The sequence below is a fragment of the Pleurodeles waltl genome, chromosome 3_1 (genome assembly GCF_031143425.1).
Source record: "Pleurodeles waltl isolate 20211129_DDA chromosome 3_1, aPleWal1.hap1.20221129, whole genome shotgun sequence".
NCBI classification, from domain to species: domain Eukaryota; kingdom Metazoa; phylum Chordata; class Amphibia; order Caudata; family Salamandridae; genus Pleurodeles; species Pleurodeles waltl.
Window position 1 is genome coordinate 1,332,674,017 of NC_090440.1, and position 20,452 is coordinate 1,332,694,468.

Sequence of the window (20,452 nt, forward strand, 5' to 3'; positions counted from 1 at the left end):
TTCTAGATAAGTCTGACCTAATCTCGAATGAGAAATCTTCCCCTCTTATTGTTTTTAACTTCAATGATTTGGACAATACTTTTTCTTTCAACCCATATGTTTGGAAATTTATCAGGATTTTTTGGGGCTTACTACTATTGAGTTTTCTCTTAAAGGGATCTCTATGGATCCTGTGAATATGTCTTGCATTCTCTTCTTTACTTTCCTCCAACATAACTGCTGATTTAAAATGGGAAACCACATATGATTTCAGGTTTTCCCCTTCCACTCCTTCTGGAACATTCAAAATTCTCAAATTGTTTCTCCTTGAACTATTCTCCAGCTCTTCTAGTTTATTTTGAAGCTCCTGCTCATTCTCTTTAAATACTTGAATTCCTTCTTTATGTAACCTCAGTTCTTCTTTCATCACTCCAACAGCCTCTTCAAGGGCTTGGGTTCTTCCTGTCAGGAGGTCGAACTTTTTCTCCAATGCCTCACAGGCCTCTCTTATTTCTACCTGATTTATTTCAGATACTGCAAAGCCCTTTTTAATGTCTTCAGAGATAGCAAGAATCTTTGTCTCCATTGAAGAATTCAGAATAGAGCTGGAGGAGGGAAAACTAGTAGACACTCTGTTGTTCGGACAGAGGATTCTGGAGGCTGTCGGCCATTTTCTTTAGGGGTACGTCCACTCAGCCCCTCAAGGCGTCATATTCGATTGGAGATTCTCTGGTGTACCTCCTTCTCCTGGCTCACTATCTCCTACCACCTCCTCGTCTATCTTAGCCTGTGGGCTGAGTTCTCCTATTTCCTGTTTGACCTCCATTCGCCTAGGGCAGAATGCACCAATTAGTGGTCTTCCTTTAAGGTAGGTCGAGGGTTTAAATTTAGTTTTAAGTTTATTAGCTGAACTTCTTCTGTTTTTTGTTTTTTTGCATCACATAATGTATTTTTACTAGTATCTTCCCTTGATGCAGAACTCCCCTCCGACCTCCAATTGTAGCTAGTTTCTTTTTTGCCCATGACGGTGTCTTTCCGCTGTTCCGGGGGGCCGAATCACACCCCACCTCCTTAATGTCTTAACATCTTTCTAGCCAATTCCGTCTTCCTCACCTCCTTTCCCTCGCCAGACGTTCTCCTAGACGCGACGGCAGGTGTGCCAGTGCTAGCACTGCCACTGTTCCCCCAGAGGGGAACACGAACTCCTGCTCGGCATGTTCGTCAGAGCTCCAGGGCAGCGCAACACCAACGCGTTGCTCCAGCGGACCAAAACTACCAAGATTGTCCCTGGCCCCCACGAGGCACAGACAGTATGCCCGCACATCAGGGCCCAAACTACGGGCAGAGGAATCACCGTCCCATCACCCCCCTAGGAACCAGGGTAAGTGGCCTAGTGCGATACTTCACTTCTGCAGCCCGCCATGTTCTCCTCCATGAAGACTCCCAGATATAATGCTGCCTACTTTTTCTACTGTACCGTTTTTACAATAGGTTTTCAGTTTTTAGTACTATCTACTCAGCCTTATGGGGCACATTACAGTTCAATTTACCATTGCTTGGAATGTATTTTAAAAAGCAGTTTGCATGTTTATACAATATCTCACAACAACATCACTCTATGGCCACACTTCATTCTAATGCATGGGGTTGCCTTCAGTCACTCAACAAATCAAATCTTCAATAAAAACAGCTTGCAAAGAGTGGACCATGAGAGCAATTCTAGAGACAAACCTACACTGACCTTGGTCAGTGTCTGTGCCCTCCCCTCGCACAGTACCACCTGTTGCTGTTGTTGCCCTGCAAGTGAGCCTGCTTAGCTCCTAGTTCAAGGCCCTCCCTCCACCCACAGGCATCTGCCTCATCCCTGGTGGCCAGTGATGGCCTGCTGTCTGTCTCTGCTGCCTTTCTGCCTCTCTCTGCTTTTGTTCTGCCTTTCTTTATTCTTCTCCTCTTTTTGTTTTTTCTGCTCTTTTAGTTTTTCCCGTGCTTGCTCTCCGCCACTGTTGCCCCTGCGGCCCACTCCCCTCCTTGTGACACGTTTTCCCACCCAGCTGACCAAGCCCTCCCACCTCCCTTTTCTTTTTAATGGTGACCGTTGTACAGTCAGCGCACCGCTGGTGCGCCAAAGGCAAGCCCATCTGCGCCCCTCTGCACCTGGACCCCACCCTGTGCCACAGACCTAGTCCCCCGCACCATTCATCAGTAGGATGCCTTCACTCTACTCACCCTCAATACCGGAGGCTCCGCCTCATGCCACCTCGGCTCTCCGAAGGACATGTAAGGCCTCCTCCCACAACTGTGCCTTCACCTGCCCTTGCACGCCACAGTGCCCCGCCCTGAGCCCTGCCAGACACCTCAGATGCATACTTCTCAACACCCGCTCCCTTGTCAAGCATGCAGTAGAAATATGGGGCCTCCTTGATTCCATCACCCCTGACAGTACCCTTCCTCATGCAAACCTGGATAACCCCCTCAGCCCTGGACATCGCCTTCCCAGACGGCTACAAAATCGTCCACAAAAACCACGTCAACCAACCAGGAGAATGCATCACTATAATCTACAGGTACACACTATGACTTACGACCATCATCGAGGCCCAGATCCAGACAACCACGGCCGTTAACCTGCTCTTCCAAAACCAGACCGACCCAAACACCCTTCCCAACCGGCACCCTCGTCTAGAGACCTCCCAGATCCCACCTCCAGTTCACCAAAGCTATTGCCGAATTCATCGCCCCCTACGCCCTCACCTCCACGGATTACAACCTACTCAGCGACCTCAACTTTTACCTCGAAAACCGCAATGACCCAAAAAACACATCCCTCCTGGACACCCTTGCCACTCTTGGCCTCAAGTAACTGATTAACCTCCCAACTCACTCGGAAAGACACACACTTGACCCCATTTCCTCAGCAGGAAACAACATCTCTCCTCTGAACACTTCTGGTCTGACCACCACTGCGTCCACTATGCATTCACCAAGACCACAATATGCCACCATGCCCCTCTGTAGGAATCGGAGCAAGATCACCAAAGCCGAGCTCACCAATGCATTCACAGCCTCTCCCCTCAACCAGAGACAACGGACGCAAATGACTCAGCTCGCAACCTCCACCACTGGATTGCAGATTGTGCAAACCCCACAGCCCCCCAAAGAAAACCCACCAGAAACCAGCACCACAAGAAACCCAGTTGTTTCAATACCGACCTTCAAGATTCTAAACACACCTGCAGGTGACTTGCATGAAAATGGACGAACAGCAAAAACATTGCACACCACACAGCATACAAAGACACAGTCACCAAGCACCACCAACACATCAGAGCTTCCAGAAAAGCTGCCATCCAGGAACGCATTAGCATCAATGCACACAACAGCTAAGAGCTCTTCAGCATAGTCAAGGATTTCACGGACACCAGAGACATCCCCCCCTCTCAAGACCTCTGCAAAAACCTCACCACCTTTTTCCACTGCAAAATCCAGGACATATACGAAGGGTTCGAGAGCCAAATCCCACCTCCACTGTGGACCAGCACCACCATGAACCCCACCGCCAAACCGACTCTGAGCCAATGGACCCCCATCTCCACAGAAGACACCCAAAAGCTCATGAATTCAATACACTCAGGGGCACCCTCGGACCCGTGCGCACACCACATCTGCAACCGAGCCAGCGCCACTATTGCCCCTGAGCTGTGTTTGACGATGAACCGCTCCATCGAAACCACTACCATCTCGAATGACTGGAAGCACTGCAAGATCAACCCGCTACTAAAGAAACCCACCGCTGATCCTAGAGATATGAAAAACTACAGACCAATCTCTCTTTTCTCCTTCCCAGCCAAGGTAACCGAAAAGGCCATCAACATGCAGCTCACAGAATTCCTCAAGGCAATCCACATCCTGGACACCTCCCAATCCGGTTTTAGAAGCAACCACAGCACCAAAACTGCCCTCCTTGCAGCCATGGATGATATCCGCACCATATTGGACCACAGAGACACAACTGCCCTCATCCTCCTCGACCACTCTGCCACCTTCGACACTGTACCCCACACCACCCTATGCACCAGACTTCATGACGCCGGCATGAGCGGTAAGGCCCTGGAATTGCTCCTTTGTTAACGGAAGGACCCAGAGAGTCAGACTCCCGCCGTTTGTCACGGAACCAACAGAAACCGGCTGTGCAGTACCTTAGGGCTCCTCCCGGAGGTCAACCCTCTTCAATATCTACATGGCTCCGTTCACCGAAATCGTCAGACAGAACAACTTCCATAACGGAATGAGAGCACTTGCCAAATGAATGAAAAACAGCTGGCTCAAGCTCAAATCAGACAAGACTGAGATCCTCATTGTGGGTTCCACTTCCTCCTCCTGAGACGACTCCTAGTGGCCAGCTGCCCTCGGAAGCACCCCGTTAACCACTGACCACACATGCAACCTGGACATCATTCCGGATTCCACGCTGTCTATGACCTGTCAAGCAAAGCCATCTTATTAGTATGCTTCCACACTCTTTGCCACCTCCGGAAGATCTTCAAGTGGATCCCCACTGAGGCAAGAAGGATGGTCACCCATGCAGTCATCACCAACAAACTTGACTACGGCAACTCTCTCAATGCGGAATCACGAAGAAGCTCCAAGCAAGACTTACGAAAATTCAGAACGCATCAGTCAGATTCATCCTAAACATTTCCTACCTCAGCCACATCTCTGTCCACCTTAGAGACCTGCACTGGCTCCCCATCAACAAACACATCACCTTTAAGCTCCTGACTCATGTCTACAAAGCTCTGCACAACATCGGACTAACCCACCTCAACCACTGCTTATCTTTCTACACCCCCACAAAGACAACTCTGATCTTCTCAACTTGCCCTTGCCACCTCCCCTAGAATCAGGAAGAGCACAGTGGGAGGCAGATCCTTCTCCTACCTCGCAGCACAGACCTGGAATAGGCTACCTATCCACCTCAGGCAGGCCTCCTCACTGAATCAGTTCAAGAAGCACCTCAAGACCTGGCTCTTCGACTGACCAGCTCCCCTTTGACAGCGCCTTGGGAGCCCATGGGTGATAAGCAGCGCTGCACAAATTTCTGATTGCCCCTTTAACACGTCAATCAACCAATCAATCATTCAGACAGAACGAATTACCCATCAGGGCGCAAATACTGCAAATCAAGTTTACAAATTAATTGAACAACACTCTCACTGCCACCACATAAATCATTATCACTCGCTCAATTTATCACTCAATGATGTGCAATAGTTAGTTCCCTGTTTGAACAAGCATGCTGGTGCACATTTTACTATTGCATTGTATCTCCTCTTTCCCCATGGAAGCAACAACAAACGGCAATCTTGTAAATGAATGATCTTCACTGGCAGCCCAGCTAGGGAATGAAGTAAAGAAGGATAAGGATGGCAGGATTGTCTTCATGTCCTTCATGCGAATGGGGGGCTTCCTCTCTGCACACTGCTCCAACTCCATTCCTATCCATACACGTTAATAAATAAGGGCTGCATAAGTCAGACAGCAAATATATAAATGTTCTCCTATATCCTTTTATTTTTTGCAAAGCAGCTCGACAATGAACGTTCTATTGTGGCTTACTCAGACATGAAATATAGTTTGTTCTCAAACTACAGGGGACTCACCCAGAAATTCATCAACTAACACAGTGGAGTCTGACCAATTGCCCTCTTCCTCCCTCTGTGCTCTTTCAGGGACAGTGCAATCTTGTGGTATTTAGAGTTGGTTCATTTTAATTATGGTCAGTGTCCAATTTTGGAGGTGATAGACTGTTCATTCTGACCGTGATTTCTATGCCAGCTGCACTGAACACATGCTCAGAAGAGACACGGCTACCGGACAAGCCAAATACTTTATTGCCAGCCTGCTGAGCTCTGGCCATTGTTTCATCTTTCCATACCAATAGACCAATGGGTTTTGATCCAGCTAGACCTCGTTTGGGTCATCCAGATAGTATTGGCATATCCTCTGCATGGTCGTTGGTGCTGCCACTTGTTCAACCTCTGTAGCTTTCACCTCTACATTTCACTTAAGCCTTTCACCTGAATACAAGCCATTTCAGAGGTTAGGTCCGATTCTTTTGTTGCTGGTGTTGGCTGTTGTGAGTCAACAGCACTGCCCTCACTGGAACTGGAGGTTGAAGGCTATACACCAGAACTTCTGGTCGGAACTTCAATTTCCAGCCATTATTCTTCCAGTTTCTTCGCTTGGTCAATAATCCAAGTCTTGTATTGTGAAGCAACTCCTTTTGAAAAAGGAATAAAATTACCATTATTTTTTTGCACCATTGATCAAATATTGGGGCACAGATGTTCTCCTTGGAGGGCACAGTCTCTCTTTGGAGCCTTGTATTAATAGCCAAGCAAAGGATTAAGCTCTGTACCAAAGTATATGCTTCTTCGTTCACACCGGTGAACATTTGCAACACCTTTTTTAACTGGTTTTGTAGCAGATACTAAAACAGGATTGCTTGGCTCATCGTACTGTCCTCCTTTCTAACTTCCTGTGTGAAAACCTCAAAAGAAAGTAACATTTGTTTTCAGGTATATGACTAACCTCCATTTGTCCATCTCCATGACCATGCTTTTCTCAACTGCATCCTCTCCTCTTTGAAAGACAGTCTGTGATCAATCTGTACTTCTCAAACAGACATTGCAACATGTATTATTTGGAGTTCCAACATGTTGCCACCTCCTGTTTGAGGGCTTTTCCCAGTACTTTAAAAGCACGTTGAATGATCCTCAACTGCTTCCGGGCTTTAAAAGAATGACTGAGATAAGTGCAGATTCTTCTGCAGGTGGCCAATGTGTTGCTGACTATGTCTTCTTTTTTGGGAAAGACCTGCACAATCAGGATGATACACATCGCCAGGCAAAGGTCCATGAAATATCGACCATCTGACATAGCCGTGACTATATAACTGCCATTGTCCATGGCAACAAATTCAATTTGGAGACCTCTGGGTCAAAGCCATTCAAACACGTGGCTGTTAAAGTCTTCCAAGATGTTTGCAGTTGTATGCGATTTCTCCATGGTGAACATCACTACTACTGCCTGCAGCTGAATGCTCTTAAACCTTTATTCTTTGCTAAGTCCTGCAGATAACTGTTGCCTAATCCCTACAAAAGTGATCCAGTGTGCAGGGACACATACATAACAGTTGCTTGACAACTCAACAACACCTCTGTTGTCAGAAGGATATTGTGAACAGTGCTCTGCTGCCTAGCTTGGCCAACCAATTGCAGCACATCATGATGGAGTGCAGGAACAGCAACTCTGGCAAAAACAGTCTGACTGGGAACCTTCCATTTTGGGTGGATGGCCGGCACAAGTTTTTTTTTTTAAACATCCCACTCCTTCCACAAAATTAAAAAGAGGAGGACCAGTGCTACCATTTTAGCCAGATTCCTGTAGTACAAACATGCCGCTGGGTGTTTGCATTCGTAGGGCTCCTTCTAGCTAAAGATGCTGTAATGATATGTAAGTTTTGACCACTGACTCCATGTTGCACTTAGCCTAGCAGTACACCATCACATTAGTGACCACCAACTTAATTTTGCCTATTGACTTTATTTTAGAATTAGCCAATGCCACGTTAAAAGCTGCAAGTAGTTTTCCACATTGTACAATGTACACATGTTTTTATTCTTCGTGTTCTTTCTCACCAAGGGCTTAGGCTGATAAGAATGTACTCAGACGGCAGGGAATGGTCTTGTTTTCAATTGGCACCTTTGGATTGGGGCAAGTCCCGACGTGTTATTTTCAAAGCTGGCCTAAAGCAATCAGCATTTTTTGAATAAATACATTTCTGCAGTGAGAGAGATATTCTTGTTCAAAGTATAAGAGGCTGAGACCAGATGGACCGGGGACAGAGAGTGTTTGTAGATCTCTGGCATATCCAGGATGATGGAGTGTGTCATCCTTCCCGTGAGGATAACTGATCTCTCTCTCTCTCCTCGATCGATGCTGGGGATCTGGCGATCTGATGCTGAATAGGAGGGAGATGAAGCAGTTGTGTCCTTTCCTCATGGTGATGCATATTTTTTAATTCATTATTTGCTTTGCATTATAATATAGATACATATATTTGCTGTGTATATTCAAGTGGAGAATCATTTGTACATGTTTTCATTTCATTGCTGTGACTATTTTTAAACGTGTGCTTTCAGCATGCTAATATCCTTTTAGGAACCTTGCTTAGTGAAATAGTAAATGTCTTCTTTGGACTAAGAACCGCATACCAGAGATTTTTGTAAGTGCATGAGTGTTTCAGCTCGGTCATTAGTGAAGCAAAACACATGCCCATAATAGTAGCTTGGATTTGTTTCTTTTTTTGGTGCCACTGACAAGTGCTTCCTGAGAGAACCATTAGGTGGTAGACTCAATGTGCATTTTGGCGGAATCACTGTATGCGGTGGTGTCTGCATTTGAGTCTTGTACCATTTAGAGATTGCTGATGCGGGTGATGCCGACACACTGTTGGGGACAGGGCTGCTTTGCGTAAAGCTGCATCCTCTTCTTTCTCACCACCTCCTTCTATCACTGTGATCGGAGCTGCTTCTCCTCTCTCATCACCACCAACCCCAGCAGCTATCTTTTTAAGGTACTTGGGATTGCATGAAGTTTCTTCATATGGGACATTTGGTCTCTAGTACCATAGTGTGAAACTGGCTTACCTCAATGAACACTTGTGTGACAAATGGAGCATATTACAATGTTATCTTCCAGTTTGCTAATCATAAAGAAGTTTCAAACTGGGGAGGAGAAATTTGGTATGTGTCACTGCTAAAGCCTGAAGAACGAGAGGTGGTGTGTGTGCTGTTTGCCTCTCTGGAGTACATACTTCAGCTAAGATAGAGGTGGATGCAGGTCTCAGTGGGGCCTTAAAAATATGAAAGCTAGCGGTGGTTCTGGAACCAGTGTCACATCCCTACAGCAGTTTCAATAGTCTTGGTGTCCTCTGAGCCAGCTTCTATACTGACTGTCACTGGCTGGTCCTCATCACTTTCACTTTCCATAATTCTAAGGCTTTCAGGAAGGTGGTGGGTCTCAGATTCAGCTGGGGTCCAATCCATGTCCAGATCATCAAAAGGGTGGCTTGGAGAAGATGATGGAGTTACCTTTCTTATTCTTGCTGGAGATCGTAAAGCTAATGGTTCAAGAGCTACATTTTGATCAGCAGGAAGCTCAGCTGCCTGTTCTGCTCCTACTTCAGAAAGAGCTGTTGCTGGCTGTGACTCCGGTTGTCCGCTTAGCTCATTTTCCTGAAACAATTGGGTGCTTTGCGGCTGAGACAAATCCAACTCAGACTCACTGCTCATTGCCGTGACTCCAGCGCTACCTTGCTGAAAGACATGGGCTTGGTCTTAGGTTGAAGTGGTGCTGTTGTTTACGTGGCAGTGCCGCTCCCAGCTTCCTGCCCGCAGGACTGTGCGGCAGGCACAACACAATTCCTAAAAAAGGTAGAGAGTGACACACCACTGGTTGCAAACTGTTTCTTCTCCTTGTCACTGGCCACCTTCTTGGTAGGAACACCTTCCTCTGGAGCCATGTTCAAGCTCTGTCAGTTGACACCTAGCTGCAGAAGCAGAGGAGGACTCAGGTGGTGTGGTGTCACTTTGTGCCTGCCTTCTGTTTAGCAGTACAGTGGGTGATGTCTCTTGTGTGCCTAAAATCAAACAAACAAGAAGAACATTCAGTGAAATGTGGCATTTTTGCAGTTTGAATTAATTATAAAGACAATATAATTTAGTGAGGTCACCCAAAATAATTTACAATAGTGTATCCATTCCAATCCAAGCTATAACATAATATTTCAATAACAACATACAGAATTAAAAGTTTACTTTATGTGCCTGTGAGGCCTCTGAGACACCTGGAGCAGGCAGGGAGTGCAGGGGAAAACAGAATAATCCTTAAAAACATTAATGCTGATGTGCACTTATGGCAGGCAGCTGGTGCAGGGGAAAATGAATTAATCTTTAATAAGTGAATGCTGGTGTGCTCGTAAGGCAGGCAGAGGAAAATGAAATAATCCTTAAAAATGAATGCTGGTGTGCACCAATCAGCGCAGAGACCTATGGCAGGCAGTTGGTGCAGGGAAAAAAAAAAGAATAAGCCTTAAAAATGCTGGTGTGCACCTGTGGCGTACCATTCCAATCCAAACTATAACATAATATTTCAATAACATATAGATTAGTATAGAGAAGTATACTTTATGTGCCTATAAGGCCTATGAAACACCTGTAGCAGGCAGGGGAAAATAGAATAATCCTTAAAAACATTAATGCTGACGTGCACTTATAGCAGGGAGCTGGTGCAGGGGAAAAATGAAAAAATCCTTAATAAATGAATGCTGGTGTGCTCGTAAGGCAGGCAGGGGGTGCAGGGGAAAATTAAATAATCCTTAACAATTAATGCTGGTGGGCACCAATCACCTAGGAGGCCTATAGCAGGCAGTTGGTGCAGGGAAAAACAGAATAATCCTTAAAAATGCTGGTGTGCGCCTAAGGAATAAGAGACCTATGGCAAGCAGGGGGTGCAGAAGATAATGGAATAATCATTAAAAATGAATGCTGGTGTGAACCTGTGAGGTCATCAGTTCAGCAAAGACATAGCCTTGACGAGCAATCTCCACCCTGAGATGACATTCTGGTAAAGTAAGCCCCGGGAGCTTCAAGTTCACACTCTATAGTTTTGGAGCTTAATGTCAATCAGGGAGTGGAGTACACTGTGCCCAACCCTTTCCAAACTCATCACAGGGTTGGGTAGAGTTAGTAAATTGTCACTGACCCACCCCCATCCCTCTGAAGAGTTGGGAAGGGGTGGAATAAAGGCTGCAGTCAGGAAGCAGAGAAATCAAGTCTGCGCTCCAGATTACTCATTTTAAAGACAAACTGCGCAGACTTGAAGTGTCTGCTTTATTCACTGCTTTTCGTAAGATATGTCACATGCATCATCGTTGTAGCGGACTTCTAACTGGAGATTCCACTTGACCCTCAATCGCACTATGGTTTGCAGTGGCAGCTTGTGGGAGGGAAAAGGGTCAGGATAGCACGGCGTGGGAGGGGGGAGAAATCAAATCAAATCATAAAAAATAAAAACTTACCTTAACTCCACGCTGCTCCTCTGCTCTTACGCTGTCGGTCCAGGCTGCAGGCACAGGCTCCCAGCCTGCCAGGCGGCCAATCCAGATGCTGCTCGGAATAGTGTCAGGATTGGCTGGGAGAGCCTCAACCAGGGCACCCCCAGGCAGATTGTGAGCCTGTGCAGGCTCTCCCCAGCCTGGCAACACAGTGCCGGGCTGGGAGGAGCCCTGTACGCATGTGTGTTTGGCCGGCTCGAGACGGCTGGCCAAACATACAAGCACACTGAGGGGAGTGCTCTGTGCACTCCCCTCAGTTCTCATCACCTTCAGTGCCCCGCACCTTTTGAGACAAAACCATATTAAACATAGTTTATTAGCACTTTGTAGTTAAAGGCTTGCTGCTGCTGCTGCTGCTGCTGCTGCTGGTGGGGTGTGGGTGGGTGTGAGGGGGGAATATGCTCCTCTGCCCTAACTGAGAAGCCACGTCTGGTGGTTTGTGATCATCTCACCAATGTAGTCTTCCTGTACCTTTTTGCCCATATAATGTTCCCCGTGTGTGCCTTTCCTGATGGGGCCACAACGAGCAGAGCAGCAGGTGAGAAAAAAATAAATAAAAAAAGCATGCGACAGTCTTCACTATCTCTTTCAGCACTCATTACAATCAAAGTTACTGTGAGTTTAGAGTGAGGCAAACCTTTCTCTGTAAAGTGAAAACAAATACATGATATAAGTTGCTCTACTGTTAAGCCTTAAACAATGTCTCTGTCTCTTCCCTCGGGAAGTGGTCGGAGTTGGAGCGATGCCAGTAATGCCTGGGGACCTGCGAGTCCGATCCACCCTTGTCTCCACTTTATTGGTTCCTCTCGCAGCCCTTCTTGTCGGTACTTGCTAACTTGTGTCATCCCTGTATTTAACTCTGCTCCTCCAGCAACATCCTGCCTCATTGTGCAGCAGGTTGTTTCTTGGTTGCCTTGGCAGCAGAGTGAGGATTTTGCAGAAGGGGCCACGTGCATGCACCAAGGAGTCAGGATCAGGTTTCAGGCTCAGCCCAAAAAGCACTGATCAGCCTGTCTGTAAGGACTGCCCTGCCTACCCCATGTCCAGAGCTGCTAATTACATGCTCATTCTTGGTGGTGTAAAAGTCACTATTCTCTAGTGTCTCGTCTTCTGCCTTCTTACCTGCTTGTGTCTCTTACTTGGATAATATTTGACTCTATTATGTATACAGTGCTATGATGCTCTCTAGTTGTAATCAGTAAAGTAGCTCAGAGGGTTAAAGTGCCTGCTGCAAGTGCACAGATCGTTGTGGGTAACAAGTAGGTCACTTGTTGCAATCCCAACCGTATTTACTCAGCCTTTCATTCTGCCCTGGCTGATACAACCAGCACCGCCGAGTGGTGCTCTTAAATGCCCTGATGTTTGACAGATTAGGCACTGTGGCACAAAGAGAAAAAACTCACCACTGCTGATCAGCAACTTTTAGGCCGAAGCATGCCAGACACCGGTTTGCGAACAACATCTTGGGGATATTGGAATAAATGTTTTAAAATAATGACTTGCATAACTGCAGTATTGTTGGTCGCTGGCTGCGCCCAGTTCAGTATTTCCCATTGCGCCAAGCAGCTCTATGACTCTGGTTATACACAGGCATCAGCAGTGATCACATTAATCAAATGTATCTAAACAAGTGCATTTCCAATTGATTACTTTAATTTGCAATTTTTTTCATTTAAAGTGTGCACTTATAGTTTAAAGGCATTTACCTTTCAGGTGAAAGGTCAAGAAAATACTGTAAGAATATTTGTTATTAGCCAATAAGGAACAGCATGCTGTTTTATGCAATTCAACCGATGGGGTTTAACGAAATCTACAGAATGCTCAACTGTCCAGGACCTCTGTTAAACCTCCTGCTTGGGGACTCTAAAAGTTCAGTAGGGTGGGGTCCTCTGCCACATGTCAAGTAACCACCTGCAACACGACTGACTCTTCTCCAATCCCACAGGCTTTTCAGCAGAACTGGTTTATCATTTTTTTTCTGACAGCCACTTCATGGATTATATCACTGACTTGTTAGCTCAGACCGTAAATCGCCTAGTACCTTGTGCAATCCTGAATGAGGAGCTTTACGGCAAGAGTTATTTTTATTCAAGTTGTGGATGCCAGTGTTAACACACCCCTAGTATTTCTGTCCATTTTATTGTACTTGCAATCCTGTGTTCCATCAAATATCAAGGACTCGTAAATGTACAACAAAAATAATAAAAACATTTAAACGCCTAACATAAGAGCCCATTGAGTATTTGTGCACCAGAAAGCAAGAAACATCTTGCTAAAAATCATGGGAGTATTTCAGATGTTTCCTTTCACTTCACAGTTCTGCAGTTCTGTGGTATTGTCACAAACCCCAAAGCCCAAGTCACATTGTTTGGGCTATGTCTTCAGCAAGCATGTCAGTCAGGCTCACTTGTAAGTCAAACTCAACCAAAACCTTTATGCCTCACTGTAGGAAAGTACCATCTTGCCTGGCATGTTACCCCCATATTTCACTGTATATATGTTGTTTTAGTCTATGTGTCACTGGGACCCTGCCAGGCAGGGCCCCAGTGCTCATAAGTGTGCCCTGTATGTGTTCCCTGTGTTATGACTGTCTCACTGAGGCTCTGCTAACCAGAACCTCAGTGGTTATGCTCTCTCTGCTTTCCAAATTGTCACTAACAGGCTAGTGACCAATTTCACCAATTCACATTGGCATACTGGAACACCCTTATAATTCCCTAGTATATGGTACTGAGGTACCCAGGATATTGGGGTTCCAGGAGATCCCTATGGGCTGCAGCATTTCTTGTGCCACCCATAGGGAGATCTGACAATTCTTAGACAGGCCTGCCAGTGCAGCCTGGGTGAAATAACGTCCACGTTATTTCACAGCCATTTACCACTGCACTTAAGTAATTTATAAGTCACCTATAAGTCTAACCTTCACCTGGTGAAGGTTGGGTGCAAAGTTACTTAGGGCCTGATTACAACTTTGGAGGACGGTGTTAAACCGTCCCAAAAGTGACGGATATACCACCTACCGTATTACGAGTTCCATAGGATATAATGGACTCGTAATACGGTAGGTGGTATATCCGCCACTTTTGGGACGGTTTAACACCGTCCTCCAAAGTTGTAATCAGGCCCTTAGTGTGAGGGCACCCTGGCACTAGCCAAGGTGCCCCCACATCGTTCAGGGCAAATTCCCCGGACTTTGTGAGTGCGGGGACACCATTACAAGCGTGCACTGTACATAGGTCTCTACCTATGTACAGCGTCACAATGGTAACTCCGAACATGGCCATGTAATATGTCTAGGATCATGGAATTGTCACCCCAATGCCATTCTGGCATTGGGGGGACAATTCCATGACCCCCCCGGGTCTCTAGCACAGAACCCGGGTACTGCCAAACTGCCTTTCCCGGGGTTTGACTGCAGCTGCTGCTGCTGCCAACCCCTCAGACAGGTTTCTGCCCTCCTGGGGTCCAGCCAGGCCTGGCCCAGGAAAGCAGAGCAAAGGACTTCCTCAGACAGAGGGTGTTACACCCTCTCCCTTTGGAAATAGCTGTCAGGGCTGAGGAGGAGTAGCCCCCCCCAGCCTATGGAAATGCTTTGATGGGCACAGATGGTGCCCATCTCTGCATAAGCCAGTCTACACCGGTTCAGGGATCCCCCAGCTCTGCTCTGGCGCGAAACTGGACAAAGGAAAGGGGAGTGACCACTCCCCTGACCTGCACCTTCCAGGGGAGGTGCCCAGAGCTCCTCCAGCGTGCCCCAGACCTCTGCCATTTTGGATTCAGAGGTGTGCTGGCACACTGGACTGCTCTGAGTGGCCAGGGCCAGCAGGTGATGTCAGAGACTCTTTCTGATAGGCTCTTACCTTTCTTTCTAGCCTATCCTCCTTCCTAGGTAGCCAAACCTCCTTTTCTGGCTATTTAGGGTCTCTGCTTTGGGGAATTAGTCAGATAACGAATGCAAGTGCTCACCAGAGTTCCTCTGCATCTCCTTCTTCACCTTCTGCCAAAGGATCGACCGCTGACTGCTCAGGACGCCTGCAAAACCGCAACAAAGTAGCAAGACGACTAGTAGCAACCTTGTATCGCTTCATCCTGCCGGCTTTCTCGACTGTTTCCAGGTGGTGCATGCTCTGGGGGTAGCCTGCCTCCTCTCTGCACCAGGAGCTCTGAAGAAATCTCCCGTGGGTTGACGGAATCTTCCCCCTGCAACCGCAGGCAACAAAAGACTGCATCACCGGTCCTCTGGGTCCCCTCTCAGCACGACGAGCGTGGTCCCTGGAACTCAGCAACTCTGTCCAAGTGACTCCCAAGGTCCAGTGACTCTTCAGTCCACATTTGGTGGAGGTAAGTCCTTGCCTCCCCACGCTAGACGGTATTGCTGGGTACCGCGTGATTTGCAGCTGCTCTGGCTCCTGTGCACTCTTCCAGGATTTCCTTCGTGCACAGCCAAGCCTGGGTACCCGACACTCTAACCTGCAGTGCACAACCTTCTGAGTTGTCCTCCGGCGTCTTGGGACTCCCTTTTGTGACTTCGGGTGGAGTCCGGTTCACTTTTCTACTAAGTGCCTGTTCAGGTACTTCTGCTGGTGCTGCCTGCTTCTGTGAGGGCTCCCTGACTTGCTGGGCGCCCCCTCCGTCTCCTCATCCAAGTGGCGACATCCTGGTCCCTCCTGGGCCACAGCAGCATCCAAAAACCCTAACCGCGACCCTTGCAGCTAGGAAGGCTTGTTTGTGGTCTTTCTGCGTGGGAACACCTCTGCAAGCTTCTTCACGACGTGGGACATCCATCCTCTAAAGGGGAAGTTCCTAGTCCTCTTTGTTCTTGCAGAACACCAAGCTTCTTCCAACAGGTGGCAGCTTTCTTGCACCCTCAGCTGGCATTTCTTGGGCTCCTGCCCACTCTCGACACTGTTGCGACTCTTGGACTTTGTCCCCTTGTCTTACAGCTACTCAGGTCCGGAAATCCACTGTTGTTGCATTGCTGGTATTTGTTCTTCCTGCAGAATCCCCCTATCACGACTTCTGTGGTCTCTGGGGGTAGTAGGTGCACTTTACACCTATCTTTCAGGGTCTTGGGGTGGGCTATTTTTCTAACCCTCACTGTTTTCTTACAATCCCACGACCCTCTACAAGCTCACATAGGTTTGGGGTCCATTCGTGGTTCGCATTCCACTTTTGGAGTATATGGTTTGCTTTGCCCCTATACCTATGTGCTCCTATTGCAATCTATTGTAACTTTACACTGCTTGCATTACTTCCTTTTGCTATTACTGCATATTTTTGGTATTGTGTACATATATCGTGTGTATATTTGGCATCCTCATGCTGAGGGTACTCACTGAGATACTTTTGGCATATTGTCATAAAAATAAAGTACCTTTATTTTTAGTATATCTGTGTATTGTGTTTTCTGATGATATTGTGCATATGACACCAGTGGTATAGTAGGAGCTTTGCATGTCTCCTAGTTCAGCCTAAGCTGCTCTGCTATAGCTACCTTCTATCAGCCTAAGCTGCTAGAAACACCTCTTCTACACTAATAAGGGATAACTGGACCTGGTACAGAGTGTAAGTACCCCTTGGTACCCACTTCAAGCCAGGCCAGCCTCCTACACTCACCACTCTGAAAAGTCACCAGCCACCACTGTCCAATGCCTACCTAAATCGTAGATGATTAAAAACAACATATACCACAGAAACATTTGTTTCATATACCCAATGCCTAGTACTGGTTGGATGACCCATGGGCAAAATAGGCTACATGGTAACATAAATGAATAGTGCAAATTTTACAAACATGAAGAAAAAGTACTTAACTGTACAATCTTTTACATTTATAGTAGCTAAAAAGTTAAATGCAAAAAATAGGTCCCCACTGCAACTCCAGGACACCCACCACAACCACAATCAAATTAAAAAAATTAATAAACAGTAAAAATATATATGGGTGCATGCACCCTTATTCAAAGGTTTTTTGACTTACCTGTTGTGATGTCACAGAAAAAAGTCTTTAAATCAAATCGTATGCAGCAGGAATTGCAAACAAAGAGAGTGATCCTTTCATCTTGAAATCCAAATAAAAAATGACTAGGAGATGGACAAAGCACTGGGAGTAGCCTTCTGGACAGGATGAGGAAGTTTGAGTCTCTGTGGCACTTCCTTCCTGTTGAAAGAAAAGTAAAATACAAATCCTTTTCAGATCAGATTAAAAACACTTGAAAATATATTTTCAAGTTGGTTTAGCTGCTTCTTGAGTAGCAAATCTATATGAGAAGCAGCCATGATTACACTCAACCACTGGGATTACAAAATGGCACCAAAAGTCTCTGTTGCAACTGGAAATTGTACCAGGGGCCTGCAAATCTCATGTTCAAATGCTTGTTGTTCCCACAAACATCGCAAGGTACAAATGGCAGAATAATTCTACCACGCGCCCATTGGTGGAATTTGGCAAGAACTCCATGTTATGAACGTGTAACAGAATTATCAAATTCCACAAGCAGACTTATAGTTCAACGCAGGCATGATAACGACCTTTTTTAGAGACTTGCAATCAATACTATCAGCAGTGTAATGGGCTGAAGGGAGACAAGGTGAAGATCACCAAAGTGTACCCTCCCTTAATGGAAGGCAGTCTAGTTGCCTCTGACTACGACCTAAATGACATGGCTGCGCAACCACTATGGCCTATGAGGTGGTTGGTGAAATCCACTGACCCAGAAACACGGGATCTTAGAAACAACTTAGGAGAACCCTCAACATGAACAGGCCTTTGGGGAGCAGTGCCTTGTTTAAAGCAACCCTCCGATGGTCATGGGCATCCACAGAATTTATTTGCGGGGAGGGTATAGTTTTAAAGTCATTCATCCTGAGGCAGCCTAACACTACGGCAGCCAAAGGTTTATGCTGCACAGTGAGCCTGCACACCAGGCTGTACCTAAATCCCGGGAGAGCAAGCGCCTATGCACCACAACTACACTGTGGTCCCTACCGAAGTGTGTGGAACTGGCAGACACACGACACTCGATCTTGGTCAGAGGCAGACATTCGAGTTTGGGGCAACTTATTTACAGAGGGGACGCTGCAAATGTTTGAGGGTTTATGAGAGGCACATGGCATAGGCCCAGATCACTTTTTGTTATTCAAAGCATTGCTTGGATTAGCTAGGGATTTGTGAGGGAGAGGCGCAGAAGAGCTCATGATCTCAAATCGTCTTGAGATGCTAATAACTTAGCAGACATGCAATCATTGTCTTGTACATGCCACTATTGCAGAACTGCACAACACAAGCTGGGTATCTCAAAGAATAGTAGGAATATACGGGTACGGATGGGTAAAAGGTGCTGAACGAACAGAACAACAGTGGAAGAAGTGCTCAGACACTGTTAAACAGGTCTACAGGAATTCCAGACTGGGGTATGTTCAGTTTAATTATCTGCACCACACCTAATTGACCAACAGAGGTTAGGACATGTACCTGGGAGCGTTGACATCTTGCCTCAGATGCTGGGATGATGCTGATTTTTCACTCATGGTGTGGCACTGTCCAGTTATTGTGCAATACTCAGGAGTAATATTTAAATGTGTGTCAGAAGTCACCAAGGGATGTATCTACGTGCATGCTGGGGCCAGTGGCCTGATTAAGAAAAACAAGCATCAATGTTGAAATATTGACCTAGGGCTCATACTAGCCATGTGATGTATTTATGTTGATTAATTGACTTGGCACTCATACTAGCCAAACAAAATATTACTATGTTGTGGAAGACGATATTGGCGCAGTTGACCAGGTCTGGCTGTTGGACATGCGAAGATAGGCCCAGGCCGACATTGACCTTCTATCAGGCCATTGGAAAAGGGGAGGTAGGGATACACTCTACATGTAAACCACAAACATCTGGATGACAACTCGGATACTCCTCCCCCGTGACAGGGAGGGTGTTTGTCAGACATGAGTGCACCTGGGGGAATATGGGGTAAAGATGAGTTGAAAAAACCTTATACTTGGTTGCTTGAGCCAGGATAAGTTAATACATCACTAATCAATTATCCAATGGACACCTGCAGGTTCTAATGGACAGTCACTTGGTTCTTTTTTTTTTATTGTTAAGGTTGATCATTCTTAGGTCGAGCGCAAGCGCTCTGGCCAGTTGTAATCTATCTGTGGACTTTTAACCACGCTCACTGCAAGCCCATCACAATCACTTGTTCGGTTTTGTTACCGCCTTGGCCCTCAACCCTGTTACATGGATAATTGCACTTTTGCCAAAACGTTTGACTGCAAGCAAACTTATTTTTCCTTTCGTGTCTCTCCTTGGCACTCATTCTCATGGTGGCCGTGGCACTTTAAATCGTCTTGCTTATGTCAACTGTTTTACTTTTCATTTTCAATTTATGTGGCAAGAAAAGTCCACTTAGGAATTTACAACGCTAATAGCTCTAACTCGAGCAAACACAAAACCCATGCATTGCAAATGCTTGTTTTACATGGCAACACACAGAATGAGATTCATGATAGTATGTTTTTGAGGGGGCTGTGTTTGCAATGCCTGTGTAAATTGTGGCCATCAGTAACATGGGCACAAGTGAGGGCCTGGACAACGTGGCTGTAATGTTGAGCTTTGATAACACAACATATGTTGTTATTTAAAATCAATAAAGACCTAATAAGCACAAAAATGTATTTTCCACATAAGGTGTCCATGACAAATGTTGTTCTTTTTTTTTTTCTAACATCCTGGGAATTCCAAAGGTATCTAGGGTTTCTGAATTCCCCTAGAGGGGACCGAGAAAATTGCTAAAATATAGCTATTTTTTTTTAAAGAAAAGTGCTCCACAAAAAAAGTGTCATTTTTCCCTAAAAGTAGCTTCCATGAAAAGTTTGCTGTGCTAACACCACCATATTCCCAACTTTCTGAAGCATGCAGAGCTGTAGGACAATATGGTTTTTACCATAGATTTGGCATTTTTCAAAGAGGTAGCCCATTCTTACCAAATTTGTTCTTTCAACCTGCTTCCAGTGTGTGGAGAAAACTATTGTGAAACCCACTGGTGATCCTAGAAAGCAATAGATTTCTAAAAAGTAGAAAAACCTCTAAATTCAGCAAGGGGTCTTTTGTATAGACCCTCAAGGTTTTCCCAAGAAATTAACTGTTGAAATTTAAAAAAAAAAAAAAAAAAAACGAGTTGGAAAAAATGGCAACCTGTGACAATATTTGTATCTGTAACATAAACTCATGATGGCCGATTTACAAAAAACAATATACCATAATGTCCACTAAACACTTATGGTTGGGA

The 20,452-nt window shown here is 46.0% G+C and overlaps 1 protein-coding gene across 2 annotated transcripts in view; it reads right to left on the reverse strand.

The window, feature by feature from the left end:
* Nucleotides 1–9,550: 9,550 nt before the first annotated feature.
* The window catches only part of LOC138285127 (carotenoid-cleaving dioxygenase, mitochondrial-like), a 374,127-nt gene continuing 363,225 nt past the window's right edge, over nucleotides 9,551–20,452 (reverse strand). Inside the window, exons 11-12 of one of the 2 annotated variants that reach the window (XM_069224694.1) lie at nucleotides 17,139–17,318; nucleotides 9,551–9,682 (exon numbers count right to left, since the gene is read on the reverse strand). In XM_069224694.1, the coding sequence (XP_069080795.1) occupies nucleotides 17,166–17,318 (153 nt within the window). In that variant the 3' untranslated portion in view covers nucleotides 9,551–9,682; nucleotides 17,139–17,165. The remainder of the gene's footprint in view (nucleotides 9,683–17,138; nucleotides 17,319–20,452) is intronic. The other variant, XM_069224690.1, reaches the window with a different exon arrangement.